Source organism: Podarcis raffonei, chromosome 10 (assembly GCF_027172205.1).
Source record: "Podarcis raffonei isolate rPodRaf1 chromosome 10, rPodRaf1.pri, whole genome shotgun sequence".
NCBI classification, from domain to species: domain Eukaryota; kingdom Metazoa; phylum Chordata; class Lepidosauria; order Squamata; family Lacertidae; genus Podarcis; species Podarcis raffonei.
The window spans coordinates 42,766,885-42,794,860 of NC_070611.1; the positions used below are offsets into that span (position 1 = coordinate 42,766,885).

The 27,976-nt window shown below is 39.1% G+C and overlaps 1 protein-coding gene across 5 annotated transcripts; it reads left to right on the forward strand.

Moving 5' to 3' along the window:
* The first annotated feature begins 1,545 nt into the window (after window positions 1–1,545).
* SCYL2 (SCY1 like pseudokinase 2) lies at window positions 1,546–27,966 on the forward strand. Of its 5 annotated transcripts, none has more exons than XM_053404596.1 (19): window positions 1,546–1,719; window positions 4,037–4,241; window positions 5,399–5,556; window positions 7,319–7,463; window positions 9,019–9,168; window positions 9,837–10,058; window positions 10,741–10,857; window positions 11,422–11,547; window positions 12,026–12,202; window positions 13,053–13,175; window positions 13,951–14,064; window positions 16,120–16,252; window positions 16,681–16,799; window positions 17,888–17,988; window positions 19,464–19,530; window positions 19,628–19,717; window positions 21,499–21,618; window positions 22,588–26,698; window positions 26,733–27,966. In XM_053404596.1, exons 2-18 carry the CDS (start codon window positions 4,065–4,067, stop codon window positions 23,209–23,211), a joined length of 2,763 nt encoding a protein of 920 aa, XP_053260571.1. In that variant the 5' UTR covers window positions 1,546–1,719; window positions 4,037–4,064; the 3' UTR covers window positions 23,212–26,698; window positions 26,733–27,966. The 5 variants fall into 5 exon arrangements, with proteins under 5 accessions (XP_053260571.1, XP_053260568.1, XP_053260570.1 ...); XM_053404593.1 differs by lacking the exon at window positions 1,546–1,719 and adding an exon at window positions 1,755–2,001; XM_053404595.1 differs by lacking the exon at window positions 1,546–1,719 and adding an exon at window positions 1,755–2,001 and having other exon boundaries at window positions 22,588–26,694.
* The last annotated feature ends 10 nt before the right edge of the window (window positions 27,967–27,976 follow it).

Genomic DNA, 27,976 nt, shown 5'->3' on the forward strand with positions numbered 1-27,976 from the left:
CTACTATTACATTAAAGAGGGATTTAAGCAGGAATGCTTTTATTTTCTGTGAAAGGGAATAAAAAGAGAACAACAATAGATGCTCAAGTCAAACAAAAAGTCACCAATTTAAAACATTTTTATAATAAAAAGTATTATGAAGTATTTTATTAGAGAAACAGCTCAAATAAGCTACAGGCCATGTGTTGCTTTTTTAAATAAAAAACTGCAACTCTTCAACCCACCTTGGATTTTGTTCGAGGACTAATTTGTTTTCCCCATTGCAGAATGACAACCCATTGCTCATAGGTGTGGTGCAATCTGGACAGAGAAGAGCAACCAGACACCATTGCTATGTTTACCTGAGCTGTTCTACACTTAGGAAGAGGCATCCAATTTGTGTGTGTGCACATAAACAGTTATACCTCACAAAACAGTAGTTTGGAAGCAACTCCTGTCCACAACGCCAACTTGTTCAAGACGTATGCTAGTGGATTAGAAGATGTGGGAAAGGTTACTAATCATGAAATATACCCTATGATATTGCTTTCTATGGAAGACCTTTATTTGGAACATCAGCTCGTTGGAAGACTTGAAAGACTTTAAATCTTAAAGCTGGAAGAGAGCCCAGAGCCCTTGAAGATATATGACTATTGATTCCAAACCCTAAAATGTATTTTATATAATTGACTTTTTATTTCTATTCTTTGTATATCATATTGTTGTTTTATTGCTATGGCCGATGGCTGACGCAAATAAAGATTCATTCAAGCTATAGCTGCAGCATAAAAGAATAACAGGGAAAATTGGAAGAATCCCACCCCTTTGGATGAATCCTGTCTATTCATCTTCCTAAAAAGCTACACCTTGACAAATGGGATGAAACAACCCTAAGGTGTCTGGGGTATTCATTACTCCTTATGGTGACCTACCACAGAACCTTCATGTTTGTAGGCCTTAACATTTCCACAGGAAACCATACATTGCCTGAGGGCCAACATCATGCCTTGGAGCTCCTTGGGAGAATGTTTGCCTTAGAAGTAAAATATATCTCAGCATACTTGGTCCTCTCATAGAAAAAGCAAACAAACAGTGAAGTTTGACCACCGTCCACATACATACTTACACAGAATTCCTTTTGCCGTTTTTGTGGTACATTCACTCAGTATGTATTTTAATAACAATGGGTCTGCTATCCTGCCCCGCTTGCATGGACCACTCCGCTGAGAGAACCAAGTCCGTATATATTCCTCCTCCTCAGCATTAAATCTGTTACGCCTTTTCCTCTTTTCCCACAACTTCACTGCTTTATTTCGCTGTGAGAGAACGGAAAGGCAACCGCGGAGGCTCGAAAGTACCCCGGTGAGGGGGGGGGCAAAACAAACACAAAACAGCATTGCTGCTTCCACAGAGGGCTTCCCAACGGAGGGCCAGGCCGGCGCTTCGTCGCCCTGACAATCAAACTTGCCGCTCTCGCAGAAACCACCGTTGGCGGCGCGAGGCGGAGGGGGCGGGGCTTCCTAGGGCTCGACTTCCGGCCTCAGCTCCGGTGCCCTGTTTTCTCTCCCAGTGACAGCAGCGGAGGCGGAAGCGAGGGAGAGAAATAAATATATATACTGTGTTCGAACCGGTCAGGTTAGGTTGTGCTGAGGTGGCCGTCATGGCGTAGCAGAGCCGGGGGTCGCGGCACGGTCAACCACGCCCCGCGGTGGGGCAGCGCTTTCCCCCCTTCAGGTTGAGGTGAGAAGCCCGCGGGGCTGTTGCTGCGGCGGGGGGCCGAGCGTGGCCTTGAGACCGCGGAGAAGGGAAGGGCTTGCTCGCTTCCTTCCTCAGAACCGTAGGGTTGGGCCTGGGCTGCTCACAAAGTGGGGCAAGAGGGCTTGGCGGGTGGGGGGAGCTTCCCTTTTGTGCCGCCGCCCACGAGCAGGCAGTTGCCGAGTGGCTGTCAGCCGGCTTGGGGAGAGGGAAGGCAAGGGGCCTATCTGCCTGCGGTGTGGCAGGAGCTCTCAAACCCTTTCTCAGGTAAGAGGGAGGGCTGCTCTGCCGTGCTGAGGGTGGCTGGTCGAGGTATTGAAATTCCCTAATTGCTCTTTAAGGTTTCTGCTCTTACTCCACTGTCGCTCTGATTTCAGCAACAAATCTTCTTCATTATAAGATGAAACCAGTCTCGCTGTGATAAATGCAAAGTATCCCGCACAAATATTGCTGAAGTGTCCAGTAACGGTAGATTTTACCGTGAAAATATATTTGAAGGCTTGTATTGACAGAAGCACACACGAGTGACTTATGTAGAACATTAATTGGAGCTTTTGTGATTCCAAATGGGGCGTGAGAGCATCTGTGCGCATATTATGTGTACTTCCCTGGCTTATTACAGGACTGTATGTGACAAAGCCCTTGTGAGGATTGTCAGGTGTCTCTTCTAAGCCACACCTCTTATTTTATGGAACCGCCTTCATTAGGCTACTGCTGTATAGGAAATAATTGCTTTCCGGTGCCTCCTACACTGAGTGTTCAATGTCCATTCTGAAACTTTTTTCTGACAATTCAGTTTAAATATAGTCAGCAAGCCTCGGAGGCATGTTGGCAGCAGTAAGCAGTTAAATGGAAAACTTACCCTTTGAAAACACTACCTGGGGAAAGTTGCTAGTGGCAGTAGTCTGAATTCTTTACTAAGAATTCCCATAGGAAACACTAAATTCAGTGCTGTAATGCTTATAATAATGCCCCAATATCATCAGAGTATGTTTTCTTGAATGACTTACTAGTTTAAAATGTAGATCCCGTACTGTGACGAAATCATAAGTAACTTTGAAAACTAAAAATTATCCTTCTGCTAAAAGTAGGATGGCATTACAGTCTTATGGGTGATACTATATATTAATAGATAAGTAGCATTCATTAACCTTTTGTAAAGTATAATATTGTGTGTGAGGGAGAAAGACAAAGTGTGCACATGTATACTGGGATATTTCACCATAAATCCTCAACATTTAAAGAAAAAACAAGAAAACAAAAAATGCAGTAAATGATCCATTATAAGCTCTGAATTGCTTATGCAAGTAATTCATGGTTTTTATAAGGAAATCAATTGGAATAAGAATGTTTTACAGTTTAAATGATATGTTGGTACTATTTTATCTGCTGCTTATTGCAAAGCTGACGTCCAACAGTTTTATGTGAGTAAGATTCAATTATGAGGTCAGCCTGCTAAGTGTGACAGAAATTCACTTGTGTAGTGGGGGGGGGTTGCATTTCTCACCTACCCCTGCAGCTCCCCTGTTCACCCCCAAAAGCTGTACAAGTATACTCTGCTACACAGTTACAATAGGTGATAAGATAAGAGTATTGGATCCAGTGATTTGTTTGTGTTAGGTAATGGATAGAAACTATTTAAGTAGTCTCAGGGCACTTGGGCATACTTCTAAATTTGTTAAGCAGACATTTAATGCTCAGCTTAAAAAGTTATATTTGCTGGCCTATCCAACTGCAGCAATTAATCTTTTAAATGAACTCATTCTAAACATCCAGGTATTTGTCAAATATGAAAACTAATTCACACCCTGAACTCTCTTCAATTGTTTTGCAATCAAGGCGATGTTAATTCTAGTGGTTAATTATTTTTTCATAAATTCTGTGGTGGACCTAGCTGGCATATTAACTTTGTCTGCCTATTCCTGTGCATGATCTGTTGATTCATCCTTTTCTGGATACAGTTTGGGCAAGTGAAAGAAAAACAGCTGATATCTTTAACACCTAAATTATAACAGAAAGTGCTAACTGTGTTAAAATTTGTTAAATGTAGCAACTTAGTTTTCATCTCTCATACTGACAGTTTCAAACAGGAATAGAAACTGATTTTCAACTGCTGCTTTTTGCTCTTATTTGGGACAGCATATTTCAGTTGATATAAGTACTGAGATTGAATGCCAGCTAGAAAAACATAGACTTAAATATTTATATCATTTACTTAATAACATTTAGAGTCTATGTTCTGCTTAGCAAAATTTCCAAGATGGATTCTGAGATTTCTTTTTTGTTGTTGTTGTTGTTGTAGGTAAATGTACTAGCATACATTCATAACAATGGAGTCCATGCTAAACAAATTGAAGAGCACGGTTACGAAAGTGACTGCAGATGTCACTAGTGCAGTCATGGGAAATCCAGTTACCAGGGAATTTGATGTTGGACGACATATTGCTAGCGGTGGCAATGGGCTTGCTTGGAAGATTTTTAATGGCACTAAAAAATCAACAAAACAGGTGAGGTTTTGGGAGGGAAATACATATTGCTTCTAATGTCATTACAATGATGTTTTAAGGAACAATTGCCTAAGAATACATGGTTTAACAGCTGTAGAAAAAGAAATCACAGTATGTGTAACTTATCATTTTTATTTATCTACTGTATAAGTTGTATGGGGTGTTAAAGCAGGAGGAGTACGTCTGCTGGGGATGTATTATGCTCCTTCTGACGTAGTTTGTCCACCTTTGCTTGCCACTCAGCACTCATCTCTCACTCATAACTCCTAGAAGCTGTCAGCATGCCAGAAATGGCTTTGACTGGACAGTTAAACCAAGTGAGGGTAGCCGCTGGGTTTCAAACCCTCGGTGAGTTAGGGACTTCCTCTGCATGCAAAGACAGACTTCATCTGACTTATAGGACATATATAGGGAGAAGAACGTGCTAAAGAGTAAACCCTACACAAATCTGGAGTGGAGTCCCAGTTGGATGTCGCCTTCTATGCCTCTTCCAGCAACTCTTGCAGCCAAACTGTTGCCAAACATATTGCTCTGCTTTCCTTTGGACCACATCAGTGAGGCCAAGAGGGGGGTTCTGTCACCTTGGCAACCCAGGACCTCCAGACACACTGCCCAGGCTTGCACCCTGGGGAGGTCACTTCAGTACTGCTAACACAGTGTCTTCTTGAATTCACTCCAGAGGCACACTCCATTGTCTCTCAAGCTCTGCGCGACCCTCCGGCGCCAAGCCGCCCTGGCCTCCGGAGGGTCGCGCAGAGCTGCCTGCCCTCCCGGGGTCCGTGCAGCTCTGCGCGAACCTCAGGAGCCCAGCGCCAAACAAAATACAGTGCTATTTTTCTAGAAAAAGAAGTGCTGGAACTCACCACTAACACTTCCTTAGTTCTTAGAATGGCAATAGCACCCACCTGAGAGGTGCCAGAATTGAGTTCCTGTGAGTTCCCCCTGTATTTACACACACACAAACACACCTAACTTCTGAAGTGGCCCACTGTAATAATGTAAATACAGGATGGAAACACTATGATAGCAGTGGCCAATTTATTTTAAAATTGAAAGACAACAAAAGCTATTTATTATTATTGAAAAGTATGTTTTTATTTTGTAGCATTTTAGTTTCTCATATAGTTCACTAATAATATTTTTTGATTAATTTTTAGGAAGTGGCGGTTTTTGTTTTTGATAAAAAACTGATAGACAAATATCAGAAATTTGAGAAGGATCAAATAATTGATTCCTTAAAACGAGGAGTTCAGCAGCTAACACGGCTGCGACATCCTCGGCTGCTGACTGTGCAACATCCATTGGAAGAATCCAGGTAAGTTTATTACTAAAACAATTACAGGGTTGAGTTTTCATACATGCTCAAAAGTTTCCAAAAATTAAATAATCTACACAATCTAATTTCTGGAAACTGTATCCACTTCTCCCAAAAGAAATTGTGTAATTGTCTAATGTGTATCCGTAGCCAAGTATTCACATCCTCGTTATTATTTTAGTGATTAAGAAATACAGCTGATGTGGTTTATTCTGCTTTCCTTTCTGCTGTTTGGCAGAGCAAAACTCACCAAGTTCACGTAGTCCTTATTTGAATGAATACCTGTTCTTCGCTCTCTCATCGTGATTCCCTGAAGGCCTTGTGAATCTTCCACTGCTCTGGTGCAGTAGAAATTTATATTACAGTGGTGCCCCGCAAGACAAATGCCTCGCAAGACGAAAAACTCGCTAGACGAAAGGGTTTTTCGGTTTTGCGTTGCTTCGCTAGACAAATTTCCCTAGGGGCTTGCTTCGCAAGACGAAAACGTCTTGCACTTTTTTCTTAAAGCCGCTTGAAGAGGCGCAGCTGCGACGGACCGTGCTTCGCAAGAGCGCGAGGGCCCGGGCGGTTGCGCCCAGGCGAGGCTCCGACCCGCCACGTCATGCCGATGCCGCGAGCGAGCGAGCCCAGGCCGCCGACGCGGGACGCTGCCGGGCGCGACAGGGGCGCCGGCCAGGGTACACGCGGCGGACCCACGCCCGGCCCTAACTCCGCGGAGGGCAGGGCGCGGGCGACCCCTCCGGCCAGCGGCGGTGTCCGCCCATCGACGCGCTGGGAGCCCCTCCGGGCGCGCGCGCGGGTGGCTGGCCGGGGGCCGCCCGGCAGGCAGCAGTGGGCGTCTGGGCCAGCGAGCGGGAAGAGGGATGCGCCGTCGCTGTCAGGTCTTTCTCCTCTGGCGTCCCGTCACTGGGCAGACGGGCGCCGGGCAGGGGGGAAGGCTTCGGCCAACGCGCGGCGGCGCCGCCACCACCACTCTCTCTCCCGTCTCGGCCGCGCGAGGCGCTCCGCTCGCTGCCTCTGCCGCTGGCGGCCCCCTCGGACCTCTCCAGACGCGGGCCCGTCCGCCGTACGAGACCCCCTCGGGCGTGCCGGCCGACTGGAGGGAAACCCCAGAGGCCCGCAGGGGGCAGGGCGGCGGAAGCGCGGGGGTCTCCCTCGACGTGTCCCTTCCGCCGGCTGCGGCCGGCCGCGCGTCGTCTCCCCGTGGTCGGGGGGTCGTGCAGTCCATGTTTCCCTCCGCCCAGGGTCCAGCTACCTGGCGCCCTCCGGGGTGGCGGTTCAAAGACTCGAGCGGCCTTGTCGCGCAGCGGACGAGGCCGGGGAAGCGGGGGCTCCGCCTTAGCCCCCCGTGCCCCGCGGTCGCGAGGCTCCCCGCCGGCGGGGCCTCGGGCCGGGCCGAGCGCCCGGACGGTGAACCCCCCCCAAAAAAAGAAAAGAAAACACAAAAAAAGGCGCAGCTGCGACGGACCGTGCTTCGCAAGACGAAAAACATCGCAAGACCAAAAGACTCGCGGAACGAATTAATTTCGTCTTGCGAGGCACCACTGTATGTTGAATGCTGATTTCACTGTCATTGAGTTTCATTTTTCAGGCTGTTAAGAAGCCCAACACCTGGTGCTTTGTCTTGAACATCCTGCACCATCATAATGTCTATTTCCTAACTGTTGCTGTGTCACAAAGTCAAAGTCTACCTATATACCTACTTATCTCTTATTCTGAAGTATATTTGGGGTGTTTACTAAGGATATTTGTTTTCTTCTAGGGACTGTTTGGCATTTTGTACAGAACCAGTTTGTGCAAGTTTGGCTAACATACTTGGCAGCTGGGACAATCTTCCCTCACCTTTACCATCTGACATCAAAGAATACAAACTTTTTGATGTAGAAATGAAATATGGCTTGCTTCAGGTATGCACATTGGTGACTGGTCTGTAGTGCTGGTAATCTTACACATGGGTGGGTATAATGCACTCAATATCTAGCCATCAACCTATATAAACCAGGCAATAAATTTATACTATAGCCACCTGCCTTTTCTCACAAAACGCAGAAACATTTTTTCTTCCCTTGTCTGTTTAGAAGGCAGTGTTAAAAAGTCACAGCAACTAATTAGCTGTAGCAGAAAACCTTTATATTTTATTCCTCACACTTTATATGCTCTAGGATAGGAATGGGGAACCTCTAGGCTGCTGGATTCACCTCTCCTACACTCCCCATATCATGCCCACTTTCCCACATTCCCATCCTATTTCAGTTATTTATTTAGATATGACTGAGCAGCACCTTTCTATCAGTGGTTTTAGCCTTTTTCTAGTGGTCACTGTCTCTTGCATAATTTTTGGATCCTCTGCAGTGCTTGAATCTGTGCACATAGTTATGGAAACATTCAAAAGTCCTCAACAGCTCTCAGCAGCTTCCCCAAGAAATTCAGAGATCCCAGAAATGTGGTTTCCAGTAAATCACTGAAAACATTGTTGACACTGATAGGAATGTCCTCTGTCTAAAGTAAGAGATCAAGTGTGTAGGATGGGAAGATTAGGAAGAAGGTATGTACAGGGAGAATGTGATTTTCATCCCCATCCCAGCATTGCAATGAAGATTCAAATAACCCTCCAAGTGACCCTAATCTAGGCTGATCTGCCAAGATTAGCTGGCGAGAGGGGTTGAGCAGAAGGTAAAGGGTGTGTGTATTCTGTAGGGGGCAGCGATTTTTGTATGGGTAAGCTGGATATGGGACGGGGGGAGGGGGCTGGTTAAAAAGACCTGTATGTTCCCCTGACCAAACACTGACATGCAGTCCTCAACAGTGTTCCACTGATGCCCTCTGACACTTAGGATGCAAAAAGGTTCTCCACCCCATTCTATAAAAACACATGGCTGATCCCTTTCTTAACCACAAGTGAGGAAAAGTAAAATGCCAAATGACGATCTGCCAAATCCTTTTGTTAAAGTGCAACATAAATTTAAGAAATGTGAAAAGTTGTGAAAACTATGGAAATTGTCAGATAGGCTGAAGGAAGTCTACAAAATGTATAAGTTAAATTGGATGTTAAATTGTAATTGGATTGGTTATTGGAAATTTGAATAAAAATTAATTATAAAAAAAAAAATCCTGGTGTACGCTGTGGTGTTATCAAGACAAAGGTGGGAATATTTAGGTAGCAGCTATGCAAGTTATCCGGGTCTGCTGCAAAACCACTGCTGCCATGGATACAGCTGTGCCTAATGGCTGCTGCTGTGGCAAAGGATTGAAGGTAAAAGTGTGTTGGTCATTGATTTGGACTTGAATCTCCATACTTTGTTACCCCTTTCTTTTTTACCCCAGCCGCAGCACTTCTAGGACCAGTTCACTTCTGTGGATTATTTGTTTCTCAAAGAGGAAAACAACATATACCATCATATCTAAGCTTATTTCAAATGCTCTAAAACAAACACCCTGACAAGAATATCTTCCTCCTAACAGGTTTCTGAAGGCTTGTCATTTCTACATAGCAGTGTGAAAATGGTCCATGGCAACCTTACTCCTGAAAATATAATTTTGAATAAAAGTGGAGCATGGAAAATTACTGGATTTGACTTCAGCATCTCATCTCTAAATCCATCTGAGCAAGAGGTAACAAGGTTTCAATTTGTTTTTCATTGTCAGTAAAGGATAACCTGGAAACATTGGGACTCTTAATTAAGCTCTTAATGTTTAGCTACATAACAATATACAAATTTAATAATGTAACCCATTTGCCTGCTGAGTTCAGGATTAAACTTTAGGGATACGACCACAGTCAAGAATTAAGCAGCTTACTCTTCCTAAATTATACAGTCTTTCTTGGAGTAGCATATTGCCCATTAATATATGTGAAGTCATGAGTTGTTATAGTAGAATAATTCCCTCACGCAAAAAAAACAACAACACCATTGAGTGTTTCAATACCAGTTAAGTGCTTTTAATTTATGTTGAAGGTAGGCTACCTAACTGCTAATGGAGATAATCTTGCTACCTAGCCAAGAGCTAATGTGAAACAGACAAGTATGTTCTGTTTATATTTTCTTAATGTGTTATGGTAAAGACCTCATATACTCAACTTTAAAAATGGATGCACTCAGAGCAAACACAGGATTTACTTACCTTATATAATGGATAACGTCTCTCAGGTATCATGAGTGATTTAGATCTCCTTAGGTCATTATTAATGTAAAAGAAAATCACTCCAGCTACGTTTCTTTAAACTTACACTTTAAATTATGTTTCTGTAACCTCTTTGCTGTTTTGTTTTTTTCCCCCAGCCAAAGTTCTCTTGTAAAGAATGGGACCCAAACTTACCATCTTTGTGTCTTCCAAATCCTGAGTATTTGGCCCCTGAATACATCCTCTCAGTGAGCTGTGAGACAGCCAGTGACATGTACTCTCTAGGAGCAATTATGTATGCTGTGTTTAATAATGGAAAACCTATTTTTGAGGTCAACAAACAGGATATTTATAAAAGTTTCAGCAGACAGCTGGATCAGGTATTTTATGGGTCTGTTTGTTAAATTCACCTTTGAATAATAATAATACTTATAAAAAGTATTAAAATGTCTACAAGTTGTAAGTATTTTGGTTCTATGTTAATGAAAAGAACATTTAACTTTACTGAAGGAGGTGGCTTGTCTGTCATCATGGAAAGCAATAATGTGGGGTAAATAAAACTCTTGCCTCATGCTTTAGAGCCTGTTATCACCAAGTTTCAGGGTACTGGGTTCACCTGTGTGTGAGAAGACCCCATTAAAGTTTCTTTCATCCTTGTTGATAAGGAACATCACCAAAGTAGAAATATGTGTTTTACTCCCATTTTTATAAGTTTGGTTGTGTTGCATTGAGATAAGGAAAATCAGCTACAGGACCTGTTCTAGTGTCTCTGAAACCAGCTAAAATGGATGTAGAATGGGTGCAGAAGTGGGAATATTTGCCACACTGGGGAAGCTCTTTGTTTGTCTTTCATGAATTGAGCAGGGGTATATTACCCCAAAAATGAACTTAACACATATTTCGTTTATCTGGCAATTAAGTGAACTACCTTCCATGTAGTTCAGGGGTATTTTAATGATTTTTTAAAGTAGATCATTGAATTCATTCAACTGAACTAGATCATTCCAAGTGTTGTATGCAGGGTTTTGTTTTAATGCTAATGCATGTGCTTTATTTATGCAGCTTAGTCGTTTGGGCGCCAATAACCTTCAAGACATTCCAGAAGAAGTCCGTGAGCATGTAAAACTACTGTTAAACGTAGCTCCTGCAGTCAGACCAGATGCTGACCAAATGACTAAGGTAAAAAGAGTACTTAAAATAGCTGTAGAATATAAGAAGAACCTTTTTAAAAGTGCTTTAATAAGCAGCATTTAACTGCTAAATTTTGAAGCATTTTTAAAAACAACATTCTGGTTCAAAATTTTCAATTCAGGAGATTAAACCTTATACTTTATTGCCCAATAACAAGCACTCAGTGATTAACTGGAACTGTTATTTTGCAAAATGTTCTCTTCTTTTAGAGGAGGATGTTTTGCCGAAACTAGAAAATATGTATTTTCTATATATATGAAAAAGAGAAAAAATTCCATTTAGTGTTATTCCCATCTTTGTTATTTAGTTGAGATTTTATATTTGTTCTCTTTCATATATGTTTTTTTAGGTTTAACTTAACTGTATTAAGTCTGCAATTGTATACCTACTTACTGGGGAGTAAACCCCAGTGAATTCAATGGGGCTTTTTTTCCAAGTAGACATATAAAAGATTGCGCTGCAAGTGTTATGTTGCTTTTGAAAAAGTTTAATATATACCATGCTTATGACCTCAAATATCACTTTCTTTTTTAAAAAAATCTGTATTTTTAGATACCATTCTTTGATGATGTTGGGGCAATGACACTACAGTACTTCGATTCGTTATTCCAAAGGGATAATCTTCAAAAGTCACAGTTTTTTAAAGGGCTGCCAAAAGTTCTACCAAAATTGCCTAAGGTCAGCAATCTCAGATTATTTTACTAGACATGTGTACTGACACAGAACTCTGTGTCTTTTGTAGCTGAAGCATGCATTTCTGCTCTATTATAGTGTTCTTGGAGTAAGAAATAATAATAATAATAATAATAATAATAATAATAATAATAATAATAATAATAAAATAATAATAATAATAATAATAATAATAATAATAATAATAATAATAATAATAATAAATAATTTATTATTTATAACCCGCCCATCTGGGTGGCTCCTAATCAAGTGTTAAAAACAATACAGCAAAGCAAAGGCCTTAACAGTTCCTCATTTAAATTGGCATTTTATAAAGTGTGCTATAAGGCAAACTGATATATACCAATATTGTTAAAATTTTGCAAAATTTCTGTTTTACTTGCAATACATAGGAATAGCATGCTTTTTGCAGGTTTCTGAAGAAACTTCATTTCCTTGCAAAATAATGTCTGTTTTCTTTCAGCGTGTTATAGTGCAGAGGATTTTGCCTGCCTTGACATCCGAATTTGTGAACCCAGACATGGTACCTTTTGTTCTGCCTAATGTTCTGCTCATTGCAGAGGAATGTTCCAAAGAAGAGTATATAAAGTTAATTCTACCTGATCTCAACCCTGTCTTTAAACAGCAGGAACCAATTCAGGTACATTTCTGTCTTAAACATAATTCTGGTCCCATATGAACCATCTACCCAGTTGTTTAGGGCTATGTTTTGAACACCAGTTTATTAAATCTTAGGGGGAGGCCCTTTTCTCGGTCCCACCACCCTCGCAGACACACTTGGTAGGGATGTGGGAGAGGGCCTTCTCAGTGGCTGCTCCCAGACTAACTCCCACCCTAGAGAAGTTAGACTGGCTCCCTCCTTGTTCTTCTACTGGCAAGTGAAGAACTTCTTTTTCCAACAGGCTTTTGGGAACTGACTGTTTCAAGGGAAGAGCTTGAGTCATACTGTTTTTGTTGTAATTATTTGTATGTTTTTAATATTAATTCTTTTTATGTTCAATTGATTTATAATCATTATTATTTCCATGTTTTTATTTTATCTGTAAGTCACCTTGAATTCCTGTCAGGGGAAAAGGCAGGGAATGATGATGATGTTGTTGATGTTGATGTTAAGCTTAACAGCCAGTAATATTTCAAAGCAGCCACATATTTCAGTATGTGTAATGGTTAGTTGCATGGTTAGGTACTAGTTGGGCTTTTAGTGAACGGGTATATATTGTCTGTCAATCTAAAACATTGCACTTTGTATATGTACTTCATTCTCTTGGAAAGTTCAAATGTATGCTATTGGATTACTATCTTTAAAATAGAGAATAATGTCAGAATGTTCTTATTTTCCATGCTTCCAGGCTAGCAACATGGTGAGTGTGTGCATTTGCTATGTTTACATGAATATTTGATTATATAAGGTAATAGCAAATGTTACCCTGGAAGTGATTAACAAAAATTAAAGCTTTGACACATGTCAATACTGCATTTCTTAAAAACAGATTCTGTTGATATTTCTTCAAAAAATGGACTTGCTGCTAACCAAAACACCTCCCGAAGAAATAAAGAACAGTGTTCTTCCAATGGTTTATCGAGCATTAGAAGCACCTTCGATTCAGATTCAGGTCTGGTAATTTCAGTTTTTGTTCAGCTTCATTCTAGCTGGAAAATCTAGCTGGAGATTTGCTTACTGAAAGGAACTCCCTCTTCTCACATTTTTATTTGTTTTTCTATTTGTGCTTACTCCACTTGCAGTAACCCCTGAAAATGGTTCCAGGGAGTTGAGAGAAGCTCTAGGAGATAGATGCGGGGGAACAGCAGGGGGAAGGGAGTATAGGCAAAAAATCACTTCTCTTTCATCAGTGGTACCAACACTAAATCAGAAGCCCTTTCTGAGAGAATAGTTAGGAAAGTTAGAAATGATAAAAGGATTTTCTCTAGTAAACAATTCTGGTCATGATTCATGGAACACGTGGAAGTTTACACTCTCTCTGTGATTGTATAAAGTTCCTAAAACATTTACAGGCAGCATTCAAGCTGAATCATCTTATTTTGGACATTTTGTTACTAGAGGAATATTTTAATAATATTGATAAAGGAGGCTTTCCTACACCAGTGACGGGGAAGTTGTGGCCCTCCAGATGTTGTAGGACTACAACTCCCTTTATCCCCAACTATTGGCTGTGCTTGCTGTGGCAAGAGGGCCAAACATTGTTGTTCATTATTATTATTGGCTCTGAACTCTTAAGGAAATGGAATTCTAGATTTTGTTTCAAATAAATAAATGTTATGGTTTATTTAGTTTTAGAGACAGAGAGAAAGACAGAACTGTGGACTTAGTATTATTTTTAAAAACTGCATATTGTTCATATGTACTAATTGTGATACTTTTATTTTCAGGAACTCTGCTTAAACATAATTCCTACGTTTGCGAACCTTATAGACTATCCATCAATGAAAAATTCACTGATACCAAGAATTAAAAATGCCTGTTTACAAACATCATCTCTTGCTGTAAGTTGAAAATTCAGAAGTCTTTAAAACCATATTGAAATTTTTTTGCTGTTAATTTTCTTTTAAAAAAATAATAATATCCTGATCAATTGCAAGTTATGCTTCATTATAAAGGGATTCAAATGAATCCTCCGTCCCACATGAACAAATGGAGAGGGAAGTTCCAAACATCTCTGCATTCAACTTCAGATGTGGGGGCCTATTTACACACAGCTCTATGCACATAGGCTGTCTATTCCATTGAGAACTCCAGTTTTGAAGGATTTATACATATAGTGAAAAACTGGACTTACACTATTGTGTGACCATAGACCTGCCTTTCCTAAGTGGTACTGAATATGGTGAATTCATCAAATCAAGAATTATATAATAGAGCATTTTCATTCTTCAGATTAAGGTAGGGGAGACTAACCTGTAGGCCACAGATTGTGCCCAGAAGTGTTTTAGGGGGTCTGTCAGAGCCCTCCTAATTTGTTATTAAACAAAAGATTTCTCCTGGGAGGGTCCCTGCTATGATACTATGAATGCCCAAACTTTTTGTAACTCTCCCAAGCCCTTGAAAACATGTTTATTTTAAAAAGAACTTTTTTAAAAAAACCTGGTTACTCCTGCAGGTTCCCTACTCTGATGCCAAAATATGTTTTGGTACCCTCAAGACCCTCAAAATGTGTCTTTTTTTAAAAAAAGCTGCTCTCAATTTTTACATTTCAACTTCTAACAGCTAGATTTGCAGGAATTATTAACAGCACCATTCCAGTGATTAAAAGAGTTCTTACTTTACCCAAAGACTTTTCTCTGCTGAAATCACTGGTTACTAGAATGTATCTGGTTTTCCCTGGTTGTGCAGAATGAGAACTATACAGGCCAGTGCCAAAGTAAAATAATGTAGCAGAGAATTTAATAGGGTGTGGAATGCAGAGTTACCTTTAGATCTACTTGGAGTCTGGGAGCCTTCCATGAAGAGATTTTTTTATCAAACACCACTACTATGATGATAGTAACGATCTATTAACATGTTTAGGTTTTATTAGTTGGATAATATTATTGAATTTTGTGTGAAAACAAACAAACAAATAATTGAAACAGATATATAGTGAGATACTTACAGTTCCATATGACTATGTAGTACTTTACATTATGTAATAATCAATTGAAGCCTTATTCCAGATGCCCCATCTTCAGAACTGAGGTGGGGTAGATACTGGAGAGATTTTATTTCCTAGAGGCATCCAGCATTCCATTCCATCCCTTCCGCATTCATACACCAGCCTTCGCCCAACTTGGTTCCCCTCAGATGTTCTTGAATTCCAACTTCCATCACTTCTGGGCAGCATTGCCCAATGGTCAGGGATTGTACTTTCCAGATTTATATACGTTCTCTGTTTTTGTTGTTCATAGTCATAGTTAAGATTTTGTTAATTTCCAATGTTAGTCTTACTTGGAATAGGCCCAGTGAAATCATTAAGTTCATTTGGTCTACTCTGTGTATGACTACTGTTGGATGTCACCCATAGTTTGGTTGTTTTACAATATTCAAAGAAGTAAGGACATTGGGTTGTGCTTTTTCTATTATATATTATGTGTTGGATAGTGTTTTATCTGTTGGCAACCAAAATTGGGTTGAAAGGTGGGATATATTAAATAAAATGTGTTGTGACTTATACCACTGGTTAAGCAATAGTACACATTTGAGTGGGAGAGCTTGGCACATGGATACTGTTACTGGCAGCAGTGAATGTTTACTGTAACATGTAGTTCCCAACCAGCATGCTCCTGTGTGTGTAAAAATAGATAAATCACATTGCTTTCTAAATCCTTTACTTTGGGAAATTAGGTCTATTCAGAAGTCAGTCACATTGACTACAATGGGGCTTCCCCTCAGGCAAGTAAGTTTAGGATTGAAGCATTAATTGTTTATATGAAATTAACTCAAAATTCAAATCCTGTGAACATATGGCTATTGAAAAATCTTAAAACTCCTGTATTGATATTTTCAAGCATTTTCTCTATTTTTATAAAAGTTTAGTTTAGAGGGTTTGTTTTTATATTCATTAGGTACGTGTAAATTCCTTAGTCTGTTTGGGAAAGATTTTGGAATACTTGGATAAGTGGTTCGTTCTTGATGATATTCTGCCTTTTTTGCAACAAATTCCTTCCAAGGAACCCGCAGTCCTTATGGGAATTCTAGGTAACATGATATTTTGTTTCTTGTGCTGTCTGTAGTAGTCTGTCTGTGGTATTAATCTTTGTGGTACTGTTAAATGTACAATACCACAAGGCATTGCAAGTCTATAACTTTTAAAAAATAATATCCCATATTTTTTGTTTTCTTTTAATTTGGTCAAATGCTGTAAAGACTTGGTTTAACTTCTAAAGTTCACACTAATGCCCACAGTTACAGAAATAATTAATATAGCATCTTTTCGTTTCTCCACTCCCTTGCCCTCGGAATAATGCAGACCACCTTTTAAGAAAGGTGTAAATTGTAGTTTGTGTGTGATATTTTTTTAAAAAAAAACATTTAACCTAGCCTTTGGTTCAAAGGAATATATAATGATGTTACTTTGTGAAGGCACGATTATTAGATAAATCATTGTGTTTAATGTTTCATAAAAGGTATCTACAAATGTACGTTTAGTCATAAGAAACTGGGAATTACAAAAGAGCAACTTGCAGGAAAGGTTCTGCCCCATCTGATTCCTCTCAGCATTGAGAACAATCTTAATCTAAATCAGGTAGGATAATGTTTCTCCTGTGTTTATTTGTAAGTATCCTTGATTTCATTGGGACTTAGAATCATAGAACTGAAGAGTTGGAAGGAACCGCAAGGGTCATTTAGTCCAACCTTCTGCAATGCAGGATTCTTTTGCCCAACGTGGGGCTTGAACCCACCACCCTGAGAGAATCATATTTTACCGAAAACGGCAGCTATAGATAAGATTGCAACACTTTTGTAAAATGCTATTCATTTTGTACGCCACTATAAAGCAGAAAACATCCTACTGCTATCCATTGCAGTTCTACATAAACATGGTAAACCGTTTCTTCTCACATGTACTTGGACGCTAATTCTACTGCCCAGTTTCTTCCCTCTCTTTCATTTGCTGATAGAAATGTATTTCCCTCTCTGATCCCAGTACTCAGAACTTCTCCCCTCTCTAGCTAGTGGGTGTTCTAATGTTCAAGGGATAAATATTTAGTTTCCTGTCTCATATTCTGTCTTAAAGTCAGCTATTAAGATATATGGATCAAATGCATGGACGAGGACAAATATTTATAACCGTTCATTTTATAGGCTGCTTTTTATATCATCTTTGACTTCCCTGCCTTGTTTGTTTCATGTTTTTTACTGGGTTTGTATTCCATTGTTAGCTACTTTGATCTATTTTCTTAGAAAAATAAAAGCATAAGCCTTTTAAAATATTTTTAAAATTTTGTCTTTTTACCTCAACTTAAACCTGAGGGACACAATAGTTGCTGTGCAACATTTAGTTTTTAAGAATTTAATAAATGAAAACAGATCTAGGAACTAGTTTGAATATTTATTGTTTGCATACAGTGGTACCTCTGGATGCAAACGCTACCCACATCCACGCATGCACAGGTCGCGATTTGCCGCTTCTGCGCATGTCATTTTGAGCGTCTGCACATGCACAAGCGGTGAAATCCAGAAGTAACGTGTTCCGTTACTTCCGGGTCGCCGCAGAGCGTAACCTGAAAACGCTCAACCTGAAGCGACTTCAACCCGAGGTGTGACTGTATTCTGCTCATGGTGACACAGCCTTTAAAATAATAATTAAAAATGCATGTATTTCTTTTCTAGTTTAATTCCTTCATTTCAGTCATAAAAGAGATGTTATGTAAATTGGAAGCTGAGCATAAGACCAAACTTGAACAGATCCATATTATGCAAGAACAGCAAAAGTAAGTGTGCATATTGTTTGTACGTACAGTGAATTAGAGGATAGTTTACAGTCTTCTTTTATAGTTTCCAAACTAATTGGAAAAATTTTACTGTTCATTCAAGATTCAAGTGTCTTTGTTATACCACTCAAGCTTCCTTTTTATATTTTTAGTTCAAATCTGTATAGTGTGGTTTTCCTTATAAAAAATGAGTTTTAAACTTGGTATCTGCATTTCTTGCATATCCATCCAGTTCCCAGTATTGGCAAAGACTGGGAATTAACAAATTGGACCAACCTTTCCTTAAATGCCATTTTTGAAGAACCCCTCTTTGGTTGGTTAGTTATTTGTATTCATCTTTCTTCTAGAAGTTCAGAGCACGTTTTTAGCTTCACAACAACTCTGTCAGGTAGGTTAGTCACCAATGATTTTCAACAGCAGAACTTGGAACACCAGTTTTCCATGTTCAAGGAATCAAACCACTATGTCTCCCACTAATTTAAATATTAATTTTTATGTTGCAGATCAACCATGCTAACCAAATGACCCTTCTATGTTGTTTAGAAATGAAATTGCAGTATCTAAGATCAGATAGCAATCTCTTTCTTAGCACAATTGTTTCAGTCCTAGCTCTGCCGATACTATATATATTTTGAGTATACTTTTTATTGGTTTTGTTATTTTGTCACATAAATAAACTATTATTAAAGGGAAACAAAATTGGGAGACAAGTTATTGCTCTTCAGCAGGGATGGAAACCCTCCAGCTAAATGCAGCTCCCAGACCACTCCACATTGGAACATTGTCGAAAAGGGAATGCCGCTTTCAGGCTGAAAAACACTCCCCACCTACAACATAGATTTTCTTAATAAGGATGACATGAAACCGTAAGACTTCCATGAGTGAAACAGAGAAGGCAGCACTTTTCAGCTCTCATCCTGCCCCTGCAACTCCCCAAGTCTGTTCCAGAGGAATGGGAAACACTCTGCAGCAGATTTAGGAGGAGCATGGGAAGCTGTCCCATTCATGGAATGAATGACACGTTTGGATACAACTAAATATATTTTTCAGAAGTATGCAATGACATTTTTGGTATTATCAAGTAAAATAGATACTCTTGGGCAAGGTGCTGTCTATTTAACAGGTGAAGCCTAAGAGGTGAAGATCTTTTTTTAAGGAGATTTTTTAAACTATCAAATAGTAGTTAATGTTGCTTATATTTTAATTATCTGATATGCTTTACTTCATGAAGTACATATACAAATTAATATTGGAAATCATTTTGGATTTATGCAAAGTAAAGTAGCTTGCAAATTCTTCACCCATAGATGAATCAAAGCACATATTCTCTTACACTGAATTAGAAGTTCATTACAGCAAATTGTCTATCATTTGTCTTGTTAAAGATGGAACATATAATTTGCATTTTTATGGGGTTGGTTTTATCCTGAAACTATTTGCTAGCACCTTGTTACAATTGTACTTTTGCATTGTAGATCTTTCGATATAACTAATCCAATGAGCCCACCTGAAGAAACAAAAGCCAATAATACAGGCAATCAGGCAAGAAGCTGTCTTTATTGGATCATTCCAGTATTTGCTTAATCAAATTCGTTTTAAAGATAAATGCATCTTCATCCATCTTTTTTAATTTGAACAGATTGACAAGGTGTTTAGCAGCCTAGGAACAGATATCTTAACTAGTGGACCTGATTGTAAAGAGAATGGAATGTTGACAAATAAGAGAAAGGTAAGCTTTTATAAATTATTGTACGAGGTATAAATAAGAAGGAATTTTTCATCAGTATGCTTATCAGGGGTTCTATATCCTGAGCTATGTATCTTGGTCTACCAAGGCTCCCCAATAAGCCCAGTTTAAATGGATCCTGGTTGACCCATGTGCACTCCTTCCTTCTTGGTGTTGCTAGTTCAGGGTTTCATGAGTTCAGAATCTAGATTTGTGAGGTCAGGAATAGGAAGTACTCAATTGTTCAACTTTATGTAGAGGGGGCACTGGAGAGAGATGGTGTCCCCTGTGTTTTTTCTGATAGAAATAATCAGCATTTCTTCATGAAATGATGCTGAGCCTTGTATGAAATAGTGGTCCTGATTGTTGCCAAACTGGTTTTTTTTACAGCAAAAGAGTTGAAGCACTTATCAGAATGACTGATCAAATTATTTGTTGAATTTCTTGCATCTTTAAATCAGATTGAAATATTGGCTAGAATTACTTTTAATCTAGAATGGGTTAAATAGAAGCCATGGACATCCAGTGAAGCTGATTCAGGACAGATAAAGTACTTCTTCACCCAGCACAGTTAAACCATGAAACTCCCTTCCTCAGGATGCAGTGATGGCCGCCAACTTGGATGGCTATAAAAGAGGATAAGGGAAATACAAGGAGGAGAGGGCTATTAATGGCTGCTAGCAATGGTTATTGTGTTCTGCTTCCACAGTTGGAGGCAGCAATCCTGAATCCCAGTTGCTGGAAACCACAGGAAGGGAATGCTCTTGTGCTCATGTTCAGCTTACTGGTTTCCCACGGGCATCTGGTTGGCTGCTGTGAGAACAGGATGCTGGACTAGATAGGCCATTGGCCTGATCGAGCAGATTCTTCTTATGTTCTTAAAATCAGCTCTGGAAGCTTGGATGGGGGAAGCAGTGGGGAGAAGAGAAACCAGAAGTCCCATTGTACAAACAGATTTTCGTTGTGCCTGTGGGTTTCTCAGCCACCTCTAATATCAGAGCTTGCACCTTAGGAAGATGACCATAACCCAGTGAGTAGCGAACATGCTTTGCATGTCTCAGATTCAATCCCTGATACGTTCAGCTAAAAGTATCGGGTGCAAGGTGATGGAAAGAACCTCAGCCTAAGACCCAGGAGAGCTGCTGTTAGTCAGTGTGTAGACAGTACTAGGCTAAAATGGACAGTTTTCTTGTTCATCTTGATCAAGCACCATCCTCAGTTGGAGGCTGAAGAAGGCCTGGACTGAGAAGATGTGCATTGGGAAGGGAGAAGCCGGAAATATGTTCTTCTCCAGCACAAGCCAGAATAGAGGAAGGTGTGAGGAAAAAGAAAGGAAAAACAGTGCAGGTGGAGGGGACTATAACTGGATGCAACCACGGACTCAGCTATAAAGCTGCAAATAAAACGTTTTTAGTGTGTTTTAAGTGCAATATACAATGTGACACTAGATGTTGATGGTGAGCCTTACGGAAAAATCAGTATATTTTTTAAAAAAACCACTTTAAATAAGCATTTTAAGAACGGTTTTTATATGTGTGTAGATTCCACCTAAGTCAGTTTATTATTACTATTATTATTAAAACTGATAATAAACTCACCTGTTAGGAGGAAATATAATGTGTGTCTACTGAGGAATTTATTTTTTTGTTCTTGAGAAATGCTTTTGCAAACATAAATAAGCAAGGCTCTTCTCTTTCTGAATAATTTTTAATACTGAATAGATGTTGGGCCTATTCCAAGTCTCTGAAGTTCATGCCACTCACTAACAATGTATTCTTTTGAAGGGATCGCTTACACTTGAAGAGAAGCAAAAGTTAGCAAAAGAGCAAGAACAAGCACAAAAAATGAAAAACCAACAGCCACTTAAACCTCAGCCTCACACAGTTACTGCCCCAGTCAAGCAGGTATGTATTCAGTCTTCGTTGTAATCTTTGGTCCTATTGCAGCTAACTAATAAAAATAAGTTTTATCCTGTAAAATTTGCAGTAGTTGCAAATCTCAATTTGCAATTGCATATAAGCATCCAAAGTCATTGTTTTAATAAAGTGATTGGGCTGCAAATGTGTGAATGGCAAAAACATAACCACATACATTTACTTGTAAACCAGGAGTTGTTAATCTTTTCCAACTTGAGGGCTACACTGGCACCTTCCAACCTGTTGTATGGGTGCACATGTCAATGGTGGGCATGGCATAAAAGGGACCCCCCCACAATAAAAAGTCCACCCCACAATAAGCATGCACATGTACACACATCCCATACACAACGGAGTGTGCACGTATGTCTCACAAACATGCCAGGGAACATACACATGGATTGCAGCTTACTCTCTCCAAATGAATAATCTGGTAAGTGGAAGGAGGGAGCAGTATGTACTCAGTCTCTCTTTTGCTGTTAACTGCTGGTGTCACTCACTCTCTGTCAGCTGGCACTGACCACACTGGCCTCAATGATGCTGAACAAAGAGATACAATCTCTAGGAAATTATGTAAAGCAGAAGCACCCGTGAATTAAGGAAGCATGAGACAACTTACTGGATACAGTTCTGCTATCACCTGTACTGATTGAGGGCGGGTGTTAGGACATTTTGGAATCCTCCCCAAGCCCACAGAACTACTGAGCATCACAGCAGCAAACCGAATGGTTAATTTAAAAAAGAAAGATAAATTTTGGAAAGCTGTGAAAAGGTTATTGGTGGGTCGTAGGTTAGCATCCCCTGTTGTAAACTCATCTTTGAGTTGCTTGTACAATATGGCATTCCAGCCTCCTAAAATGATCTTACTGCGCTGCCATCTAATTTTCATCCTTAAAGCTGCTGCTTATGTTGAGTGCTATTGCAAAGTATTTTAACCATAGGTGCTTTTTTTTTCAGACCAAGGACTTGACTGACACTTTGAGAGAAAGCATGGCATCATTGACCAGCCAGCCCATCAACAAACCTAAAGTTCCCTCTTCAAATAGCTTTTCTTCAGTGGGTATTGGAATGGGGTTTTCATCCCCTGTTGAGAGCGCTAAGAGAAATGGACTAAATGCTAATATGGGATTTCAGCCATCTGGATTTGGGATGGGAATTGGTACTACAAGCCAGAATTACTTCAGTACTGCTAGTGTCACAGGAATGGCCAACATGAATATGATGCCAGCAGCAAACATGGCACCCTATAGTCCTATGAACACTACAGCTGCAATTTCACAACCAGCACAACAAAGCAGACCACCAGATATGTCAGCTTTAGATAGCCTATTTAGGGCTCAAAAAACTAAAGTTAGTATGAATCAGTTGTCGCAACAAAAAACAAACCCATGGCTTAATCAGTTTGCACCTCCTCAGGGTTCCAACAGTACTGCCTTAGGAACACAGATGAATGCGATGGGACAATCTGGCTTTGGCTTGCAGGGAAATCCTTTCTTTAGTCCTCAAAACTTCACACAACCAACAAACAGCATGACAAGCAGCAGCTCAGCTAGTAATGACTTAAAAGACCTCTTTGGGTAATAGCTCTGATTGTGAACGAGTTAATGTATGGTAAAAACCTGATTTGAAGAAACATCATCTAGCAAACTGGACAAGAGAAAAGCTATTTCCAGGATGCAACTTAGTAATACACTTTCATTTGCCTATGCATTTAATTTTCTTAGGCACAAAGTGATCTCTCTTGCCCCGAATTTCAAAGTTTTGAGGTCAGGTTGTGTCAATCCAGGTGCCCAGAGTTAGAAAAAAATTAAAACCACATACCTCACAACTTCAGAAATGTGTCTTCTGACCACCATGTTATTTTACAAATAAACATCTTAACCAATAAAAATTAGCAGTAGGTTGTAATTGCTGATAAGCTGTTGGAAGACTTCAAACCCTGGGCTCTTGTTGATCTTGTATTTTCTGAATTTGATATGATACTGAGTTCTAAATACATCTTGGTATAATATAATACCTTATAGTAGGGTGCATACATTAGTCTGGAACTTGCTATAAACATACAAGATTGAACATGAAGACACTAGATTGCTACTTACAATCTTCCCAGCAGAAAATAAGGTATGTAGGAGTGATATTTTCCCAGTTGAGATGTGTTCCTTATCACTGAAAAATGCTGCTTAGGTAACCATGCTACATAACCTGCCTCCAGTTGATTATGCCAAAATTTCAGTCCCTACCATAGAAGCCGCTATGCTGGCATGGTGATATTAAAGTCAGGTCTTTAAAAAAGTAAGTAAATAATCATGCTTATGTCTACACTGAAAATCTAGGCACTAAAGGAATACAAGTGCAAATTAATCTGTTTTGGATCATCCTAGAAGCAAAGGTGGATGACCTCAGAATTTAGAAGTCACTTTGATCACATTGAAATTTGGCTTGCTAGTAGGAAAAGAGCTTCAATTTGTACTCCAAGTTTCTGGTTACTTCTAAGACAAAAGTAAGAGGTTGCCATCCCTCCGATACATACTTCTTTTGAATTTAAATTTGATCACATTCAAGAGACCTCAGTGAATTGTTTTAGTTCAGTTGAATAAATTACAAAGTTGGATGATGCAGCAGTTGACTAAGGCAGGTTGTTTAATGTATGCCAAATCATTGTATACATAATGTTCAGTCTCACTTGAAAGGCTAATATAAAATTTTCTGCAGTCAGATTTGGAGTGAACAACCATTTTGCATCTCCCTTAAAGGATTCTTTCAAATACAAGTTTCCCCCAAAATGGAAGCAACAGTTTATGTGGTTAATTAACAGTTTATGTGGTTAATTAGTTGGGGGATGAACCAGTCTCTACCCTGTCTGCTATTTCTACTGTACATTTAACTCTTTCTTTCCTGGGAATTTTGAGATCTTTCTTACATAATACTTTGGACTATAGCTGGCTATTTTGAGAAGGAAAGAATTAGTTACCGTTTTTATAGAAAGCCTACATACTTTATTTTTCAAAGCCTTTCACTGATTGAATCATTTTCATTTGCTGCTTAAGAAACCAAAGGGCCTTATGCTGTAAATGTGAGCTGTATTTTGTTAAATTATATTTCCAATTTTAAGCTGTAATACTGTTAAATGTATCTTAAGAACTTTGTATTATAGCTGCTGCCTTAGTACTTTTGTATCTCTGGGACCAGTGATAAAATTGTGTTGTTGTTTTTAAAAAAGAAAAACACACACAACACTTGTGTTATTTATGTTATATTAATACTCTCACTGAATATGCTCAATTAGCTACATAACTCTGTGTGTAAATTTATGAATATTAAATGTGTTAGGTTCCTTGTATGGTCTCCAGGTTTCTTAAGACTCAAACTTTACATTTTTGTGTAAAGCTTTTCTTTTAAAAAAACAAAACAGTACAGAATATGAAGCTTCCCTATAATATGTGGAAAACAAGTTTCTTTAACGACACAAGGCTGGGGATGGTTTCTTTCAGGGGTGGCTAAATTTGGGCTCTCTTGATGTTGCTGGACTCCAACTCCCCATCATGACCCATGATGAAACATTAAAAGTTTTGTATTCCAGCCACAGCTCCCTGCCCCAATTTGTTGTAAAAATAATAATAATGTATACCTACATTTGGGATTGGCCTTGCTTGTTAACCTTTTTATTTTTCAGCCTTTCAGATTTCATTATTCCATTGAGACTGCTTGAGAGAGCAGGGGGAGGGAAATCATTTTGTACTAATACTGTGGAGACTTTACCTTACAAACCTTTGAGCCTAAGGATCAATGGCAATTTTGTTGGCCACTTTTTTTTTTAATAGTGACAATTATATTTGAGCTAAGGCTGCAAGCAGAAAAAAACATGTAATGAGGAAACACCTTGATACATGACTAAAGTCTCTTACAAAATCAGCATGTTATGTTTTTGCTTATAGAAGCATAGTGATTACCTTTCATAAGACAACAGGAGAAAGGCACTTGTTAAATATAACATGTGAATAGTTCTTTCTGTGATTATCAAATAAATCTCTAGTAAAGTTCTTTTTCAAGATAATTTATGTATTTTTTGAGTCAGGAAGGGATTTTTTTCACTGATTTGCTAGCAGAGATGTTTGTTCAACTTCTCCAAATTCCATGAAGTTGCCATTTCCGCAGGAAGATGTTGTGAATTTGGAGATAGACTATTCCTTGTAGCGTTCATTTATGAAAATCTCCCTGACCTGTTTTTATGCTTTTATAGCTGGTGACTTTTTCCTTTACCGTGAGCTAAACAAAGGAGCTGCTATGTGCTCAATAGGATGTTTGGATAATGCTAGTGACACCAGCACTCTCACCTTTTCATAATGACGGGAAATCTACACATGATATGTCAACACCTTTAGATCACTTGACAGGTGTCACTAGCAAGAGTGTGATGGTTGAAAAAACATATAGGGTGAAGGAGTATGAAAGACACAATGATTGTAAATGCTTGATGACAAATGCTATTCTTATTTATTGTACCCTTATGAATTGTAATACCTTGAAGTATGATCTTAATTAGTCAAGCAAGCTGTAAATCCTAGTTTCAGCTTCTCAGATTACTTGAAATACAATTTTTTTAATGTAATTTGGAAAGCAGATGCAGCAGATAATAAACCTGCTTATTTATGCCCCGTTTGTATTTAATAGGGATCAAGTCCTGTTTACTCAACATGAGCTGAAATGTAATTTGTTTGAATGGGCCATCAAGTTGGGCAGTTAAGAGGACCGCCTTTGCTATAGTGCTATTTATACAAATAGAAAGGAAGGGATGTAACTAGAAGTAACCTCCCTCTTTCAAATGGGAGTAGTTCCTAACAAAAGGAAGTTAGGAGTTCATTTAATGAAAAAACACTTATTATATTCAGTTACTTTCATGATAGTCCCTTATTAAAATTACTAACTAGGGTTTCATTTGCACAATGGAACTTCCTCTCCTGTCCCCTCCAGCTTCCTGCACAGTCTCAAAATTGGCTGCAGAGAGTTGGGGACACTCCAGAGCAGATGGTGTGTGTGTGTTTTTGTGTGTGTGTGTGTGTGTGTGTGTGTGTGTGTGTGTGTGTGTGTGTCATTGTCAGCAGATCCCCAATTAGATATAACCCAATATACACCCATATAAACAGAAGGAATGAAAGTTATAGCTTGACATCAGTTTAGCTGGGTCTGTAAAGCAATATTATGGTAGAAGTCTTAATTCTTGGAAAACACGAATCACTGAAATTCACAGGCAGGCTAATATTTCAGTAGCCTTGCTTTCCCCTCAACTATATCAAGGCTTTTGGCTCTCATAACAATAAAACAAAACAAGTAAGCAATATTGTCGTTTGTACATTAGAAAATGTTGAGGATTATTTCAGTGTAAACTTGTGAGAATTGATCTGCAGTTTTCCACATGTATGTTTCACATACAAATAATACTTTTCTATCTTTGTATGCTATAGTTTCATCGATCTAGCCTAATTGGTATGAGATGGATATTTCACTCTAAATAAACAACTGCTCTCTCGTTCCTGGTTACATGATGTTTCAAAATTGTCTTGTGGATATCTTCTGAATTTTGCCGGGTTTGTGCAGTTCCAGATATATTTTTTAAAAGAACAATTTACCTGGGTCTGCCTTTTTGGCATTGTAATATATACTGACTGTTACAATATATGATTGCAATTTTAATTAACCTGAACTTGGATGCACCAGATTTGTTGTGACAATCTGCATTCAAATAGAAATTGACGGGAAAGCTAGGATTAGTCCAAGCAGGTTCTGATTTTGAATTTTGGCTTCCAGTCTAAATCTTCAATGGCTCCCTTTGTACAGAAATTTGTAAAAAGAGGTTCTCTTTGAAATACTAAAATTTCAGGCAATTTTAAGTGTTGTATATATCTCTCAAGTTGGAAGTTGTATATTCAAATGGCTTTATATGTATTGAACTCAGGCCTGATTCAAAATATTCAATGTCTGTCTAATTGTACAGTCCTTCCTTAGTTGTGGCAAATTTTATGTTTAGACTGTAAGGCATTCAATTTTGTGTGTGTAAAGTAATGATATTACTCTAGTGTTGCTGTGGTTTGTGATCAGCAGAATGGTTGGAGCATGATACTCTATTTTGGTTTTATTGGACTTTGCTGCTTTTCAAAATAAATCTATTCTTTATATCAACTTTTAAAACTGGTAATACTTAAAATATGTAAAATGTACAGTGATGGTTACAAGAAATTCCTACAACTTTGTACTGTGAATGAATAACTGTGTAGTTTTCAAATCTTGAATGATGTTGCTTTATTGAAATAATAAACTTTTCATATTTTCACCTTTTAAGGTGAGAGTG

Bases quoted from the DNA above. Each gene is read 5' to 3' on its own strand.
- SCYL2 (XM_053404596.1), top strand. From the start codon at position 4,065: ATGGAGTCCATGCTAAACAAATTGAAGAGCACGGTTACGAAAGTGACT. The intron at 4,242-5,398 runs GTGAGGTTTTGG...ATTAATTTTTAG, and splicing joins CTAAAAAATCAACAAAACAG to GAAGTGGCGGTTTTTGTTTT. The intron at 7,464-9,018 runs GTATGCACATTG...TCCTCCTAACAG, and splicing joins TGAAATATGGCTTGCTTCAG to GTTTCTGAAGGCTTGTCATT.